Raw genomic sequence first — 14,246 nt, forward strand, 5'->3', positions numbered from 1 at the left:
TGTTTGTCAGAATATCTCCAAAAAAGCCGTTTGTGAAGACAATATGGCGACCGACAGATGCACCGTTTCCATAGGGCTGTAGTCGAGACCGCCTTGGTCGAGTCCAAGTCCAGATCGAGTCATTGCTGAATCGAGTCCGAGTCGAGACCAAGACCGCAAAACTACGAGTCCAATTCGAGACCAATACCATAGCAATGTGTTATCCAAGGCGACCATTGTATTTATTGACTAAAATAGCATATTTTTGTTTATTGCCTAAAATAGAAGGGAGGTCTCTAAAGACATTTCAACAAAATTAGCATGTTTTGAGGACAAAATTAATTGTAGGCAGCTTGTTTATGTTCATAACATACAGTACTTTCACCTTTACTTAACTAGAAGTGGATTCATCTATTTCACCTTCTTTTTCTTACTGCTCCACAACCACATGCTGCTCTCAGCACTGACTGACTGAAAATATTCTTACCTGTAATTTAAGAAGGCGAAGACGAAGGAAAAGACAGAGAAAGACAGAGCGAGAGCAGGAGTAACGTTACATATGGACATGGGGAGTTTTTTGGGTTTTTTTAATCAAAACGAAGTCATTGGTTGGGTAGTTGGCATATCACCAATCAGCAGTCACTAAACCTTACGGTGGGCGCATAACTTTATCAACAGTGAAAATTGTATCATTCGCTGCTGGTCATTTTCTTAGAAGAGATTATAATTATAAAAACAATAATATTATGTAACGTTAATTCATCCGAGACCGATTCAAGACCGAGTCATATTCACTATGAGTCCAAGACGACATCAAAAATCTGTCTCGAGACCGGACTCGAGATCGAGACCGGACTCGAGTACTACAGCCCTGCGTTTCCACTCAGTGGATCGTCTTCTACCGAACTCTACTGTTTACAATCTGACCTGACCGTCCAGAACTAGATCACTCCACCAGAAACCGCCTTTCACCCCACAGCGGTCTGTGGGGTGAAAAAATAGTTCTGCGATTTCCTGATCAGTGAAAGTTGCGTAACGGAGGCACTGAGTCGTGTTTCCTCTCGACTCTCCTGTGGAGACACAAATGGTTTTTTTTTAGATATTTGGACAAAACTGACAGCTGAGTCTGGAGCCAATACTGTCTGTGGGTCCAAGTACTACAGGGATGTTAGAGACTAATTATATATAGCAACAAAATCACTGAACTTATCCTTTAAATATTCATCCTTGAGAAACGACTTGAGCTTTATCTTACACTGCCTGTCGGGCCATTTGCATTTCCATTTCCATTTTCTCTGTGTACTTTTGCAGCTTGAAATTTTAGAGAACTGTTCTGTCCTCTCTTTCCCCCTCTCTCTCTCTCAGTCTCACACACACACACACACACACACACACTGAAATTAAAGCATCCGCAGCAGACATCATTTTTAATAACCGTTTTCGTTTCACTGCAGTTTCATCATTCACAACAAAGACACATTTTTCAACAACGCCACCCGGAGTCGCATCGTCCACCACATCCTCCAGCGGGTCAAATACGAAGAGGGGAAGAATAAGATGGGTGAGTTTCTCCTAGATGTCTGGCAGACATTTTGTGTTCAGACGGAAAAAGTCTTTGATTTGATTGAATTTGATTACCCAGAGGTCTGTGAACACTGTTAAATCCCAGACTCTGACAAAACTTGGTCTTATATTTCATTCTAGCTGGCATGAAAAAGATGTTGAAAAGTCTTGGTTTTACCTTGATTTAACCCGGTCAGAAATCTCTTTGAACCTTTTGTATTACAGTTGAGTATAAATTCTTTGACTCTGAGATCAAACAGAAAAAAATATTAAGAAGCTCTGTTGAATCAGGTTACCATTTTACCTGATATACAGTATGTTCATATCTTACATCCTTTGTTACCTTTTTTCATTTCCCCAACTTCCTTTTACTCCTCTGTTCCCACAACTCAAGTTCTCAAGTTCCCCTTTTCATAAAGTCTATCTTATATTATTTTATCGCAATGAATTACTGTAATTGGACTGATAATCGCTATATTTCCTACTCTTCCCACCTCTTCTCTTCTCATGATTCTTTCTTTTCGACTCCAGGGCTGAATCGTCTTCTGAGCAACAGTTCATATGAAGCAGCTTTCCCTCTGCATGAGGTAAAACGGCTGAATTTCACAAAGACGCTGATTGATTTAATTTCTTCACTTCCCTCCTGTTTTACTTCAACGCTGCCACATTCATGTATTAATTATCTTTGTGCATCTGTGTGTGTGTCTGTACGTCTCCATGCATGTCTGTGTGTGTCATGTGTCTGCATGTGTGTGTGTGTGTGTGTGTGTGTATGTGTGTTTTAACAGGGAAGCTACCGAAGCAAAAACTCCATCAGGACACACGGAGCAGAGAACCATCGCCACCTGCTGTACGAGTGTTGGGCCTGGTGGGGCGTTTGGTACAAATACCAACCTCTGGACCTCATCAGGTACGACCTGACAGCTTTTTGATGAGTTTGACGATTCACCGATCTGAACCGATGCACCGGGCTTAATGGTTACGATACGGCTACATCGATTCAGACAGGAGGAGTGTGGCAATATGCAAAACCTGCTGAACTGAAGTTAAATATACAGGTAGCACGTATCTCTACATGGACTATTGAAAACTTAAAGTCCACTAGTCTTGGGCCTACATACAGTAGGTTGGCAGTCAGCCTTTTTCTTTTTTTAATAAAAATACATTTTTCACATTGTCACTAGCATACGGAAGCCGAGAACAGCCGTGCTTGCAATTACTTTTTTAATGCCGTTATCTCGAGATCACAAGTTAATTATTTCGTTAACCCGTTAACAGGTTAATTTATCTTGTTATCTCGAGAAAACAAAAGGCCGATTTCTTGAAAACGACTTTTGTTTTCTCGAGATCACGGGATAATTGTGGAGAACTCGAAAATGAGTGTCTGGTTCATTTGATCACACCTGATTTCATCCTTCAGGATCACTGTCATGACTGTCGGGGAGGATTCATGACTGCTAGTCTTCTCCTTAAATGACGAGGACTGATCTGAATGTTATCTCTAACAGAAAGACACAATGCAATTTCTGCCTGTTAGACCTTGATTGAAGTACAGTCTGATGCGTTGATCAATAATAGGTACTCCTTGATCTGACAGATCAAGGAGATTGATTGATTGATTTTCAGCTTAAATCAGTTGCTACAGTTGTCGAGATGCCATCTCTGCATGCTGGCATGTCACTCCTGATCTCTGATAAACATTATAAGTAATAAGAGGAAACGACATTTTGTTTTCTCGTGATAACGGGTTGATTATCTCGTTATCTCGAGATAACAAAGCTCCATTTCTCGAGATAATGAGATAATTAACTCGTGATCTCGAGATAACGGCATTAAAAAAAATACTTGCAAGCACGGCCGTTCTCGGCTCCCTTACTAGCAAGTATCTCATTGCAGAAATTAATTGTTAGTAAACAATGCCTGTTTGATTTAATACAAACAAATTAAATTCTGAATAGGGTGTTAACACCATCCTTCACTCCCTTCACTCCAACATACTAGATTGAGTAGTTGTATACCTATTAGGATTTCTTCTCACATCTAGTCACAGTCGCTCATATGTCACACATATCGCATTGAGACAGGGCTGAGTGGGATCATATCGATCGGTTGGCTGCTTAAAATGTATCTAGATGCATCGGATCTAGACGCACACCCTTAGTATTGACGTATTTCCGAATGAAACAGAAAGTTAGGGCGGGAAGCATCAGTGCAAGGGGCTTTTTTGAATATTAATGAGATATGGAGGAGGTGGGCGGAGCGACAGAGGCGGAGAATATTCCTCCACAAGGAGGAATATGAGGAATATTCTCCGCCTCCGTCCCTCCGTGGGAAAAGAGTTTTAGGTGAAGCAGCCAGAAACAAAAACACTCCTTCGTCCGTGTTGTAGCTGAACTGAGCTGCATGCTGGGAAAAAAACAGCAGGGGGAGGGGGGAATAATTCCAACAGTTATCTAAATTTTATTGGATGAGATTTTTGTTTCAGGATGCAGGATGAGTCAACAGAAATGCTTTTTTACTGGTTTACTGGAACGAAGCGGTCTGTTATTTTTGATATAAAATTTATTGAAATCAACATTTTTTAGCATTTTTGGCCTGTATTGGTGAACAGGTGAACACTAAGTCCAACAACATTGGCAAAATGGTAAAAAGAAATATGTTATTTTTGTTTTCATCGGTCTTTAATCCCACTATGTGATGTTGAATAGATTTCGATACGCCAAAATGAGTTCAGCTGTTGGTAGTCATCCATAGCTGCTGCACTACAAAACATCTCCATCCTAACAAGTCATATAGCCTATTACTTGTTTCCAATGCAAATCAAATTGTTTCAAGAATTTAGCAGAATCAAGTGTCATTTTCTTGACTGTTTTTTGCAGTGCACCTGCATTGCTTTATGAAATTGGGACCCGACTATCTTTTCTGATTCAAAACAGTTTCCAAAGCTGTTTTAACGTGTTTTTTTTGTTTTTTTTTACTGTGCCATAATATCATTTCACGCTCATTTGGGCTGATGCTGAACTGCTGTCATCCATGTCTCTACTCAGCAGACAGCTCAGGCACAAACATCTGTTATGATAATTTCTACAGTTTCATCGCACCGGGAACAAATGAGTGAATCTCTGTAGAATAAACCTGCTACTGAAACTGCTTCTGTGTTGAATCAGTCTGATGGCTGATCTGTGTTGTCCAGGAGAAATCTGACATTTAGACACGACTCTCCTGTTGTACAGAACATTTAGCGATTCAAGTTCACATCCAGCAGCTGAACCGGCTTTCTGTCTGATCCCTCCCGGTCTGTTTCATCCTCCTCTGACTGCTTTCCTCTCCAGCAAATGAGGGCAGAACTGAGAGTGATAAAAATTTAAAAGCATCTCGTCACAGATATGAAAAGACCTAGTAAGATCTGAATGAAGACCTAGTAGAGATATGAAAAGACCTAGTTTCTAGTGGTATAATTATCATAAATAGGGAGATATAAATGGAGGCAGTGGCTGAATCTATAGCAGAAGGTTTTGAAGGCATTTTCGGTACTTTATGTTTTCCTTCGCTGAACCAGGAAGCGATTCTCTGATAGTTCTCTGATGGGATTAATCCAGGATAAAGCTGGGCAATAATTCAATATTATCATATTACGTCTTTCAACAGAATTATATTGTGATGAATTATTGATATTGAGTTAGTGGGTAACACTTTAAAATAAGGGTCACTAAGTTAAGGGTTAGTTAATGCTTAATAAACATTAACTAACCCTTAATTAACAGTTAACTAATGTGTAATTTACTAATGGTGTTCATGTTAACTAAGGTATTAATTTATACATTATTTAATAGTTTATAAAGATGACTATTAAATAATATATGAATTAATACCTTAGTTAGCATGAACACCATTAGTAAATGATTACCAGACACATTAGTTAACTGTTAATTAAGGGTTAGTTAATGCTTATTAAGCATTAACTAACCCTTAACTTAGTGACCCTTATTGTAAAGTGTTACCAGTTAGGGTGATACATCATTCAGTTGTCTAAATTAATGATAAAAAATAAATACTAACTAAAATGTCTCACAAAATGAGATCTGAAACAAATGAGGGAATATTATTTGAATTTGTACTTGACTATGACGTTCAGTGTGAACGGCAATTTGATTATTTGGCATGTGAGTTTGTTAGCAGATATCGTTATATATCGATATATATGATATTAGTTTTGTCCATATCGCCCAGCCATGGTCCAGTATGACTCCAACTCTCTCTAATTCGTTTCTGCTTTGCTTTCGTTTTTGATTGTTTAATATCTCTCTTTCTTTTTCTAGAAGTGCGATTTCTCTCTTCCTCCTGTCATTAAAAATGGAGGCAGTAGCTGAATCTAAAGAATGAATTTTCGCCACAAACTTAGCTTTGCTAAATCAGGAAGTGACAAAAAAAAAAAACTTTATACAATTTTTATAGGTGATTTCTGCAAATTTCTTTATATTTTGGGAATGCGTTTCATGAAAATGCAGATATGAGACCTAGGGCTTAACTCTCTCTTCACTTCCCCCGTCACAGAGAGGTCAGAGGTCAGGGTGAGGAGCTGGTAGGGACTCGGTGTCTTGCTCAGAGACACTTCAGCAGGGCGGAGGCTTGGTTTGAACTGACCTGTCTCCTCCTCTTCCTGTGCTTCTCCTCTGCCGCTGCAGGAGGTATTTCGGGGAGAAGATCGGTCTGTACTTCGCCTGGCTCGGCTGGTACACCGGCATGCTGTTCCCCGCCGCGCTGGTGGGTCTGCTGGTCTTCCTGTACGGCGTGTTCACCCTGGAGCACTGCCAGGTCAGGTAAACACTCCTCCTCTCTTCTTCTTCTACTCCCTGGAGCTGAGGGGGATTCAGTGTTTTGCTCAAGGGACACTTCAGCAGGGAGGATGTAGTTGAAGGAACTTGATCTCAGACAAATACGTGAAATGAACACTGAGGCTGGGTATTGCCAAGGACCTCACGATACGATACGTATCACGATACATGGGTCACGATACGATACGTATCACGGTACATTGTGATACGATACATATTGTGATACACTGCAATACTCTACACAATTTACAGAAAATTTAAAAATAGAGCTGAAAATACAACTTGCTCTGTACCACCTGGGTAGTCTAATATGTACATCACATTATATTGATAACTCAGCAGACAAATTGAGTCAAAACTATTTAATTCAAAGGGATTTGAGGGAAATTTAAGGACATTTTAAATCTGTTTAAAACATGAATAATTTTTAATGTATCGATACAAGGGGCTGGAAAATCAATACAGTATCATGGAAAAAAATATTGCAATACTCAGCTGTATCGATTTTTTTGCACAGCTCTAATGAACACGACTTGTTGACACCAAATTACGTATATTGGTGGCGCGTAAAGGGTTAAAAATTCAGTTTTCCCAGCATGAAACGGTTACATGAAGGAGACACGACTCTAAACACGAAGTAGTGTCACATTGAAGTAGCTCAGTGGAAAGTAACGGTGTTGTGGTCGGGTGGTGGATGGGCGGGTGAGTTTGACTTCAATGCCAGAGACTGGAGTTCAATTCCCAGCTTGTACAAAGATAATTTCTACTCAAGTTTTAATTTTGAGTGAAAGTTTTTCTTATTTAACCATGACTAAAGCCTTACCCTAACCTTACCTGAGTTGTTTTAGTTGCCTAAACTTAACCGTTAGCCGACCTTTAGTGTTATTGTCACCGAATCCAGTTTGTAATTTTCACATAATTTGTGTCCACAGCACGTAAATCTGTGTTTCAGAGTTTGTGCTCATTTCACGACTTTTTATGAGATCATGTTGGGGTGGAGGAAGCTCTCTCTGCTCTCTCTTCTTCCCTTGTGTCTGTATTCAAAGCGTTTTAAAAAGCTTGGAGACAGCAGTTATGCAAAATCTGAAAAGAGATAAAACACAGAAAAAGAGAAATCTAAGAAGATTGTCACTGTTTTGTAAGGACAGGTCTTAAGTTACGTAATGCTTTAATTAGTAATCCTTAGTGAGTTGGAGTTTCATGGCAGCCTCCATGTTTTCAGAGCAGGTGTCATAGTTTTGAAGAGGTGGATGCCTCATCACATTTATAATGTCTGGTAAATGATGATCAGACTGTCTGTATAAGACTGTGGCTGGTGGTTAAACACAGTGAGTCTGGACTGAGGTCAGTTCTCTTTCAGCTCAGTCAATTCATGCTAATAAAACTGCAGCTGTTTGGTTAATGACAGAGAAATTAAATTCCAGAATGCCATATATCCATACGGGAAAACCCAGTAGTTCCCTGATGTTTATTAAGTCTTGAATACAATAGGAAAATACAATATTTCATAATTACAAAGGTCATTCACCCCAAAATGTTACTGTTTTGGAGGCACTGATCTATCAATTTTACCTTCAAGCCAGTCACAGTGTTGTGTTTTTTTTTTTTGTTTTAGACTAAAAATATATGAACTAGGGTTAGACGTATGTATGATGTATCTGTGAAATAGCTGATATATCTTCCTGAAAGAGCTGCTGACACTTAAAGAATTGAATTAGTCTGGTTTCAGTGGAGAGTTTTAGTGTCCCATGATGCTCTAGATGCTGCTTCAGAGGCTTTTCCAAAGAACAAAATTCACTGAATAATTATATTGTATGTAGCCTATGTATTTAGTTATTTTTTGGCATGAAAATGGTCAAATTTTAAATATCAGAACAAAAAACTGACTGCCAGTGACTCCAATCTAAAAGTATCTATTTTTATTGGCCTTCAAAAACCCATATTGGTTGAACCCTAATGACTCAGCTAAATACTGTGTGTGTTTCTCCAGTAAAGAAATCTGCCAGGCCACTGACATCATCATGTGTCCCATCTGTGACCAGTACTGCCGCTACCTGAGGCTGTCCGACAGCTGCATCTACGCCAAGGTAATCTGCCATGGACAGACAACAGCTGGTTACTTTGAGTATTTTGTTATTATGCACCTGAAAAATGTGCTCAGTCCCCGCTGAATGTATTTCTCTTTATGAATTTTGCCTGCTTTCTGTTTGCAGAGATCATATATCCCCTTTTTACACCTTTATTCATGTGTTTATTTTTTTTTCCCTTTTCAGTTTGTTTTCATTTGATTCATTATCAGAGGAGGCCAAGAGGCTGAAAACTATTCAGTATTTCACAAGAAAATAAAGCAAAAGCTAGAGAAAAATCTGAAAAAATAGACATGATAATAAATATTACTTTTTTTCCAATCCCACAAATAATCTTGCAATGCTCCAAAATTGTCTCGCGACCCTCGGAGGGGTCCCGACCCCCAGGTTGAGAACCACTCCTCTACATGGTGAAGCACATTCACAGTCAAAGACAGCCAACTCTGATGCCAAAATGTGTTTGATCCAGAAATTAGTGTATTTTATTTACATACATACAAGTCATCTGATTCACAGTCTGTTAGCTGCATCATGTTAATAAAACACATTGGACTAAAGTCAACCTTCTGTTCAATAAATGGGTTCAAAGTGGTTCTCAACATGGGGTCCGGGGACCACCAGGGGTCCTTGAAGTCGTTCCAGGGGGTCCCCAGCAAATTGATGAATTGTTAAAATCACCATTATTTCATTTACAAGACCACAATTAGATAATGTAGAATAATTACCATTTTGATCTCTCAACCTACTCTGCAGATAATCATGGAATTCTGAACAAAATCATATCTAACAATAAAAATCAGATTTGGGTCCAAGAGACAAAATCTCATAAAATGGGGGTCCATGGCCCTAATGTGGACTAAATTAGGGGTTCTTGATAAGAAAAAGGTTGAGAATCACTGCTTTAGGGAATGCAGTGTAAAATTGCATCTGTTGTTGTCATAAGGATAAGAATCACACAGTGTGACTTTGAGCTAAACTGTGTTTCTGCTTCAGTCTTCTAAGCCTTTGCCTTGTTGGTTTTTTCTTCTTCTCAGGTCACACATCTGTTTGACAACGGGGCGACTGTTTTCTTCGCTGTGTTCATGGCTGTTTGGGGTGAGTTGGGTCTTTTGAAATTTGGATTTGAACTTTCCAAGTTGCTCTCCTCCAAGCAAGTAGATATACAAAAATGTCAAACAAATTTCAGCAATAATCGATATACAAGTTCTGATTATGGAAATGATAGTAACACATCAAAGGTTTCTATTTTCTCTGCACATCGGAAACATTGACACACATTCAAGCCTTGCATGTACATTGCACATTGTTTCACAACCTCAAGCATCCTTTGATGTATTTTTTATACTTTCAAAAAAAAAGAAATCTTACCATGCTTTTGATTGGTCATAACACCAATCAAAAGCACTGATAGATCTTATTGCCTCTCTCTCGCCTTGAAAGTCTTCATTTTAAGCTCATGTCCAAATAGAGAGAGCCACGTTCACCATTTTGTTTTGAGATTCATGTGCTGTATCTTATAACAGGTAACAAACATAAAATGCTTTAAACGCTTTAAACACATTTTTATTCAGTCTTTATTTCTTGATGGTGGGTAGGATTTGTCTTAAAAGGGGGGCCTCCGCAGAAAATTTTGCCCAGGGCCTCTAGCAGTTCGGAGCCGGCCCTGAGTGCTGCATATCATAACATTATGCTACAACTGTCATCAAAAGCACTGAATGTTAATGTTCACTTTACATTCTATCTCAAATTTATACATTTACATTTACATTTGGTAAAAAGGCCAAACGCTGAATGCCGTCAGCGCTGAACGAGGTCCCAGGGTATGAAAGGTGCGGGCGGAGAGTTTGTGTAGGGTTTATACTCCTCAAGTTCATCGTAACCGGGTGCTGCAGACGTTGCAGCTGATTGCAGAGTAATAGATGGTTCAGCATCATCATCGCAAAGTCGATAGCCGGCTCGTTTAGTAATGTCCTCAGGCAGGTGAAAGGCTGAGGAGACTGAGGAAAAACACACAGAGCAAAAACTCACTGTGCTGCAAAAAAAACCTACTACTTTAAGGTCAAATGTAATTTTTGTGTATGTAGCGAGCTCAATTTCCTTCCTTTCCCTAAAAATACTTCACCAGACAGACTATCTGCCTTGGTACAAGTTGACAGGGGTAATTTTCAAGGTAATTTTCAAGCCCTGGTGGGTGGGGAAGCTTTCACCCAGTGAGCGGCGGTTGATTAGGTCGACTTGGCGTTCAAATTGCAGCTGCAAGTTTCCCAATTCAGATTTTTTTTCCTTCCATGTGACTCAGATCTGATGTTTCCTAATCAGCAAAAAGCTGCATGGAGTCACATATTTTTCATATACTCCTATCTGAACTGCATGAATGTGAGCTACAAAATCGTCTCCAGAGGCATGCGACCTACATGTGACTTGTATTTGAACGCTCAAATCAGAATTTGTCAGCGTTGCCATGACAATAAGTAAATCTTACGTAATTCACCTGAGACAATTGTCGTTATTTTGGCACCACGGCAGTGTTAGCATGGAGAGGAACGAGACGCAAAAAGAAAACTAATAGCGACTTGATTGGTATTTGGGGAGACACTTGAATTCTGTCAAAAAAAAAAACAAGCACATACTGCAACTGAAATGTGTTTTATTTATGTTACTCTGCACACACGTGTCTTTTGAATTCATATGGTATCAGATATGGGTTACATCCGAGAATAGATATAAACAGTCATTTAAAAAAATCATATGAGCAACAATTCAGAATTGAGCATCAAGTCCTGCAGCAAAAATGGCTGAAAAAAAACCCACTTCTCAAACCTCTCATGATGTTTTTGTTACTTAAAGTTTTTAGATTAAATAAGTAAAATAAACATGCAACTTTGTTAATAAGTTAAATTAGAATCCCAACCGTAACAACAACAACAATAACAGTAAAGCATTCTGTGCTGTGACTGCTCACCCATCCAGAGTTTCTCCTCAGTTTCTGGGTGTTTGAGTGTCTCTCTGACTCTCTTGTCGTGACTCACACATCTCAGCAGGAAGAACAGAGCTAAACACAGCTGGAGGGCAAAGGTCAGCACTCCCAGCACGATGATGGTGCTGTTAACTGTTGAGGGTGAGGAGGAGAGAACATGTACAAGTTATACATGTCTGTAAACAAGTTTGGATGTGTTTCTGTAGCTCAAGTCTAGCAGCATGGCACTAACACTGCCAGGGTGAGCCGTTGCATTTGTATCTACGGTAAAAATGTATGTGTAAAGCAAATGGCAGAGGCTCAATGGAGAACTGACTTTGTAGAAATAATGATGATGATGATGATGATGTTTAATGGTCCTAGCAGGAAATTTAACTTGTACATCATCGACATCTGGGGTGGCAGTATACACAATATAACAGATGAAAAAGGCGACAGTAGTGAACAGCAACATATACATCACACAAATATTCACTGGGAAGATTTGTTCAGCAGCTCTATGGTTTTCCTGTTGCTCCTGTTGTTCTGGAGGTCTGAATAGATCATCAATGATACAGTTTGCTTTTTTTATTGTTCGGATCTGAATAAGAATGTCTCGGCACTTGGTTCCACACATTTTACCTGCGATATTGACTATTTTTTATAAATGTATAACAACATACAAATGTATAACAAGCAGCTAGGAACAGAGAGCAGCTGAGTCAGCTTGTTGTGGTGTGGCTGTAGATCCATTCAATTCTCACTAAAAGTGAATAGTGTGATAAGGTGGATTTGTTTCCAAATGTAGGTTACTGTGACACAGTAAACTGTCTTTAGCACTGTTGGTCCTATAATCTCCACTTCAATAAACTAGAAGTTATAACCTGAAGAGCAGTTAACATGAATAAACAGTTGATCTTTGCTTTTTTTAGCAAGCTAACTAGCTAGCAGGCTGATTTACAATGGTACATTTGCTGACTAGCTACTATTAACGCTACCAGATACGTTAGCTAGTGCATTAGTTAGATGTGTGCAAGATAATGGTAACAAGATAATGCTGTTAAGCTAACCAGATAATATTGTTTAGCTAGCTAACAAGATGACATTATTGACACAGAATTAGATGGATCAGTGATGAAATGATCAGTTCCCAGTCAAAAACAACACAGAAATTAACCAGGTCTATTCAGTTCTGTTAAGATGGACAAGTTATACGTTTAGAAACCCAATTATAGCTATTCAGACACTGTTGCCCAAGAGAGGTGGACTTCCAATATGGCCGACAGAGCGTGCATCTAAGCCCTCTTTATACAAAATCTAACTGTTTGTGACGGCAAACACGTCACCATGGACACAGTGATAATAGTCAAGGCACCTACATGTGGAGTAGTCTTGTTTTCATCTACAAAAAAAATAGAAGAGGGAAAAAAGTAGACCGAATTGAAAAATGTGAAATTAGGAAAGACATATGGAGGAACTAGTCAACTATAGTGATACTGGAAAACCTGAATAGTGTAGGGTTTCATTGATTTATTGAGACACTTTCATCTAAAGCCCCTTACAGTACTAGCAACACTGAGAGGGAATCCCTAATCCTGGCTGTGTGAAACCCTATTCAGGCTGGATTAGCTTGACTGTTGGAGGTCATGTAATTGTAAATATTACCAACATTATCCATAATTTTAATCCAGTGAGAGCAAATGCATCATCCGACATATCATACCGACCCATATGAAGGATGGATAAAATTAAATTAAATCCGTTGCATCACCATCTGGTTCAGTTCCATCAACTATAAAGGTTCAGCAGTGTCTCCTCTCTCGTCCAGTGTCGAGTTTTCAGGTTTTCTCTTTTGCTAGCCAGGCTTGTTTGACCGGCCAGCGGGGGTGTAGGAGTGGAAGAGAAGATCATGACATTTCACATTCAGACTACAAGAAGGACTTTAAAAGGAAATCTCAGAATTCCCTTCTGGAATTACACACACAGCCCGTGAAAATTAAATTACAGGACCTCCCGCAGTAAAACGAATCCAGTTCGTATAGGGCTTCAGTGCCATGGAGATACACAAGAAATTGAATCCCTAACCCTGGCAGTGTTAGTGCCATGGGCTATACAGGACTTCAAATGTAATGTAGTCAAATGCTCAATATCTAAAATATATAAACCGAAAGTGTGAACAGGTCTAAGCTGTGAGTCTTTTCTGTTGAATTCAGGGACATGAAGTGCTTTGGCTCTTACACCACAGCATGCTCATTACTGAAAGCGGTGCAGGCCCTGTTGCATTAGCGCGTGTTAATAATTGATGGCATGGCATATTCAGACATTGTCCTAGTCACGGTGGAAACCCTATCCATTTCACGCTTGTGAATGTTTTATGGTGATAATGCAAGTATGGAGGGAGTGAACCTCAGCCAAGACGAGGTTTGTCTTTTTGGAAGTGCTGCCACTGAAATCTGTTGCAAAAAATAGGACAGGAATATTTTGATTCCACTTTCATATGGAGGTTTGGGTTCTTTCATCACTGGCTGATGTGGTGATTAAGGAGTTTGGTTGCAAGATGAGATATCTGATATTTGAAAAATCTAATCTTACAAAAGATTGCACAAAATTAAAACAAAGAGAATCAGAATTATTGGTTAAGTAAGTTTGCACATACAAGGAAAGCAACTTGGTGGTTTGCTCCTTTAAAAGTAGAAATTTAGAATAGATAGAATAGGTAGAATAGAATAGATTTAGATTTAGAAATTAAAGGATAGTAGGTTACTGAAACCCTTGGTTAACAAAATGATGGCACTTTTACAGACTGGATCTATATTTTAAAGATAT

The 14,246-nt window shown here is 39.1% G+C and overlaps 1 protein-coding gene across 1 annotated transcript in view; it reads left to right on the forward strand.

Moving 5' to 3' along the window:
• The window catches only part of LOC139659328 (anoctamin-4-like), a 51,679-nt gene that overhangs the window by 13,828 nt on the left and 23,605 nt on the right, over positions 1-14,246 (forward strand). The window contains exons 11-16 of the mRNA XM_071537559.1: positions 1,434-1,540; positions 2,074-2,129; positions 2,331-2,452; positions 6,228-6,362; positions 8,368-8,464; positions 9,499-9,559. Of these exons, the coding sequence (XP_071393660.1) occupies positions 1,434-1,540; positions 2,074-2,129; positions 2,331-2,452; positions 6,228-6,362; positions 8,368-8,464; positions 9,499-9,559 (578 nt within the window). The remainder of the gene's footprint in view (positions 1-1,433; positions 1,541-2,073; positions 2,130-2,330; positions 2,453-6,227; positions 6,363-8,367; positions 8,465-9,498; positions 9,560-14,246) is intronic.

The sequence above is a fragment of the Centroberyx affinis genome, unplaced genomic scaffold, assembly GCF_046629955.1.
Source record: "Centroberyx affinis isolate AG114_WGS23_722 - 3 ecotype Tasmania unplaced genomic scaffold, CSIRO-AGI_Caff_v1 ptg003066l_1, whole genome shotgun sequence".
NCBI classification, from domain to species: domain Eukaryota; kingdom Metazoa; phylum Chordata; class Actinopteri; order Beryciformes; family Berycidae; genus Centroberyx; species Centroberyx affinis.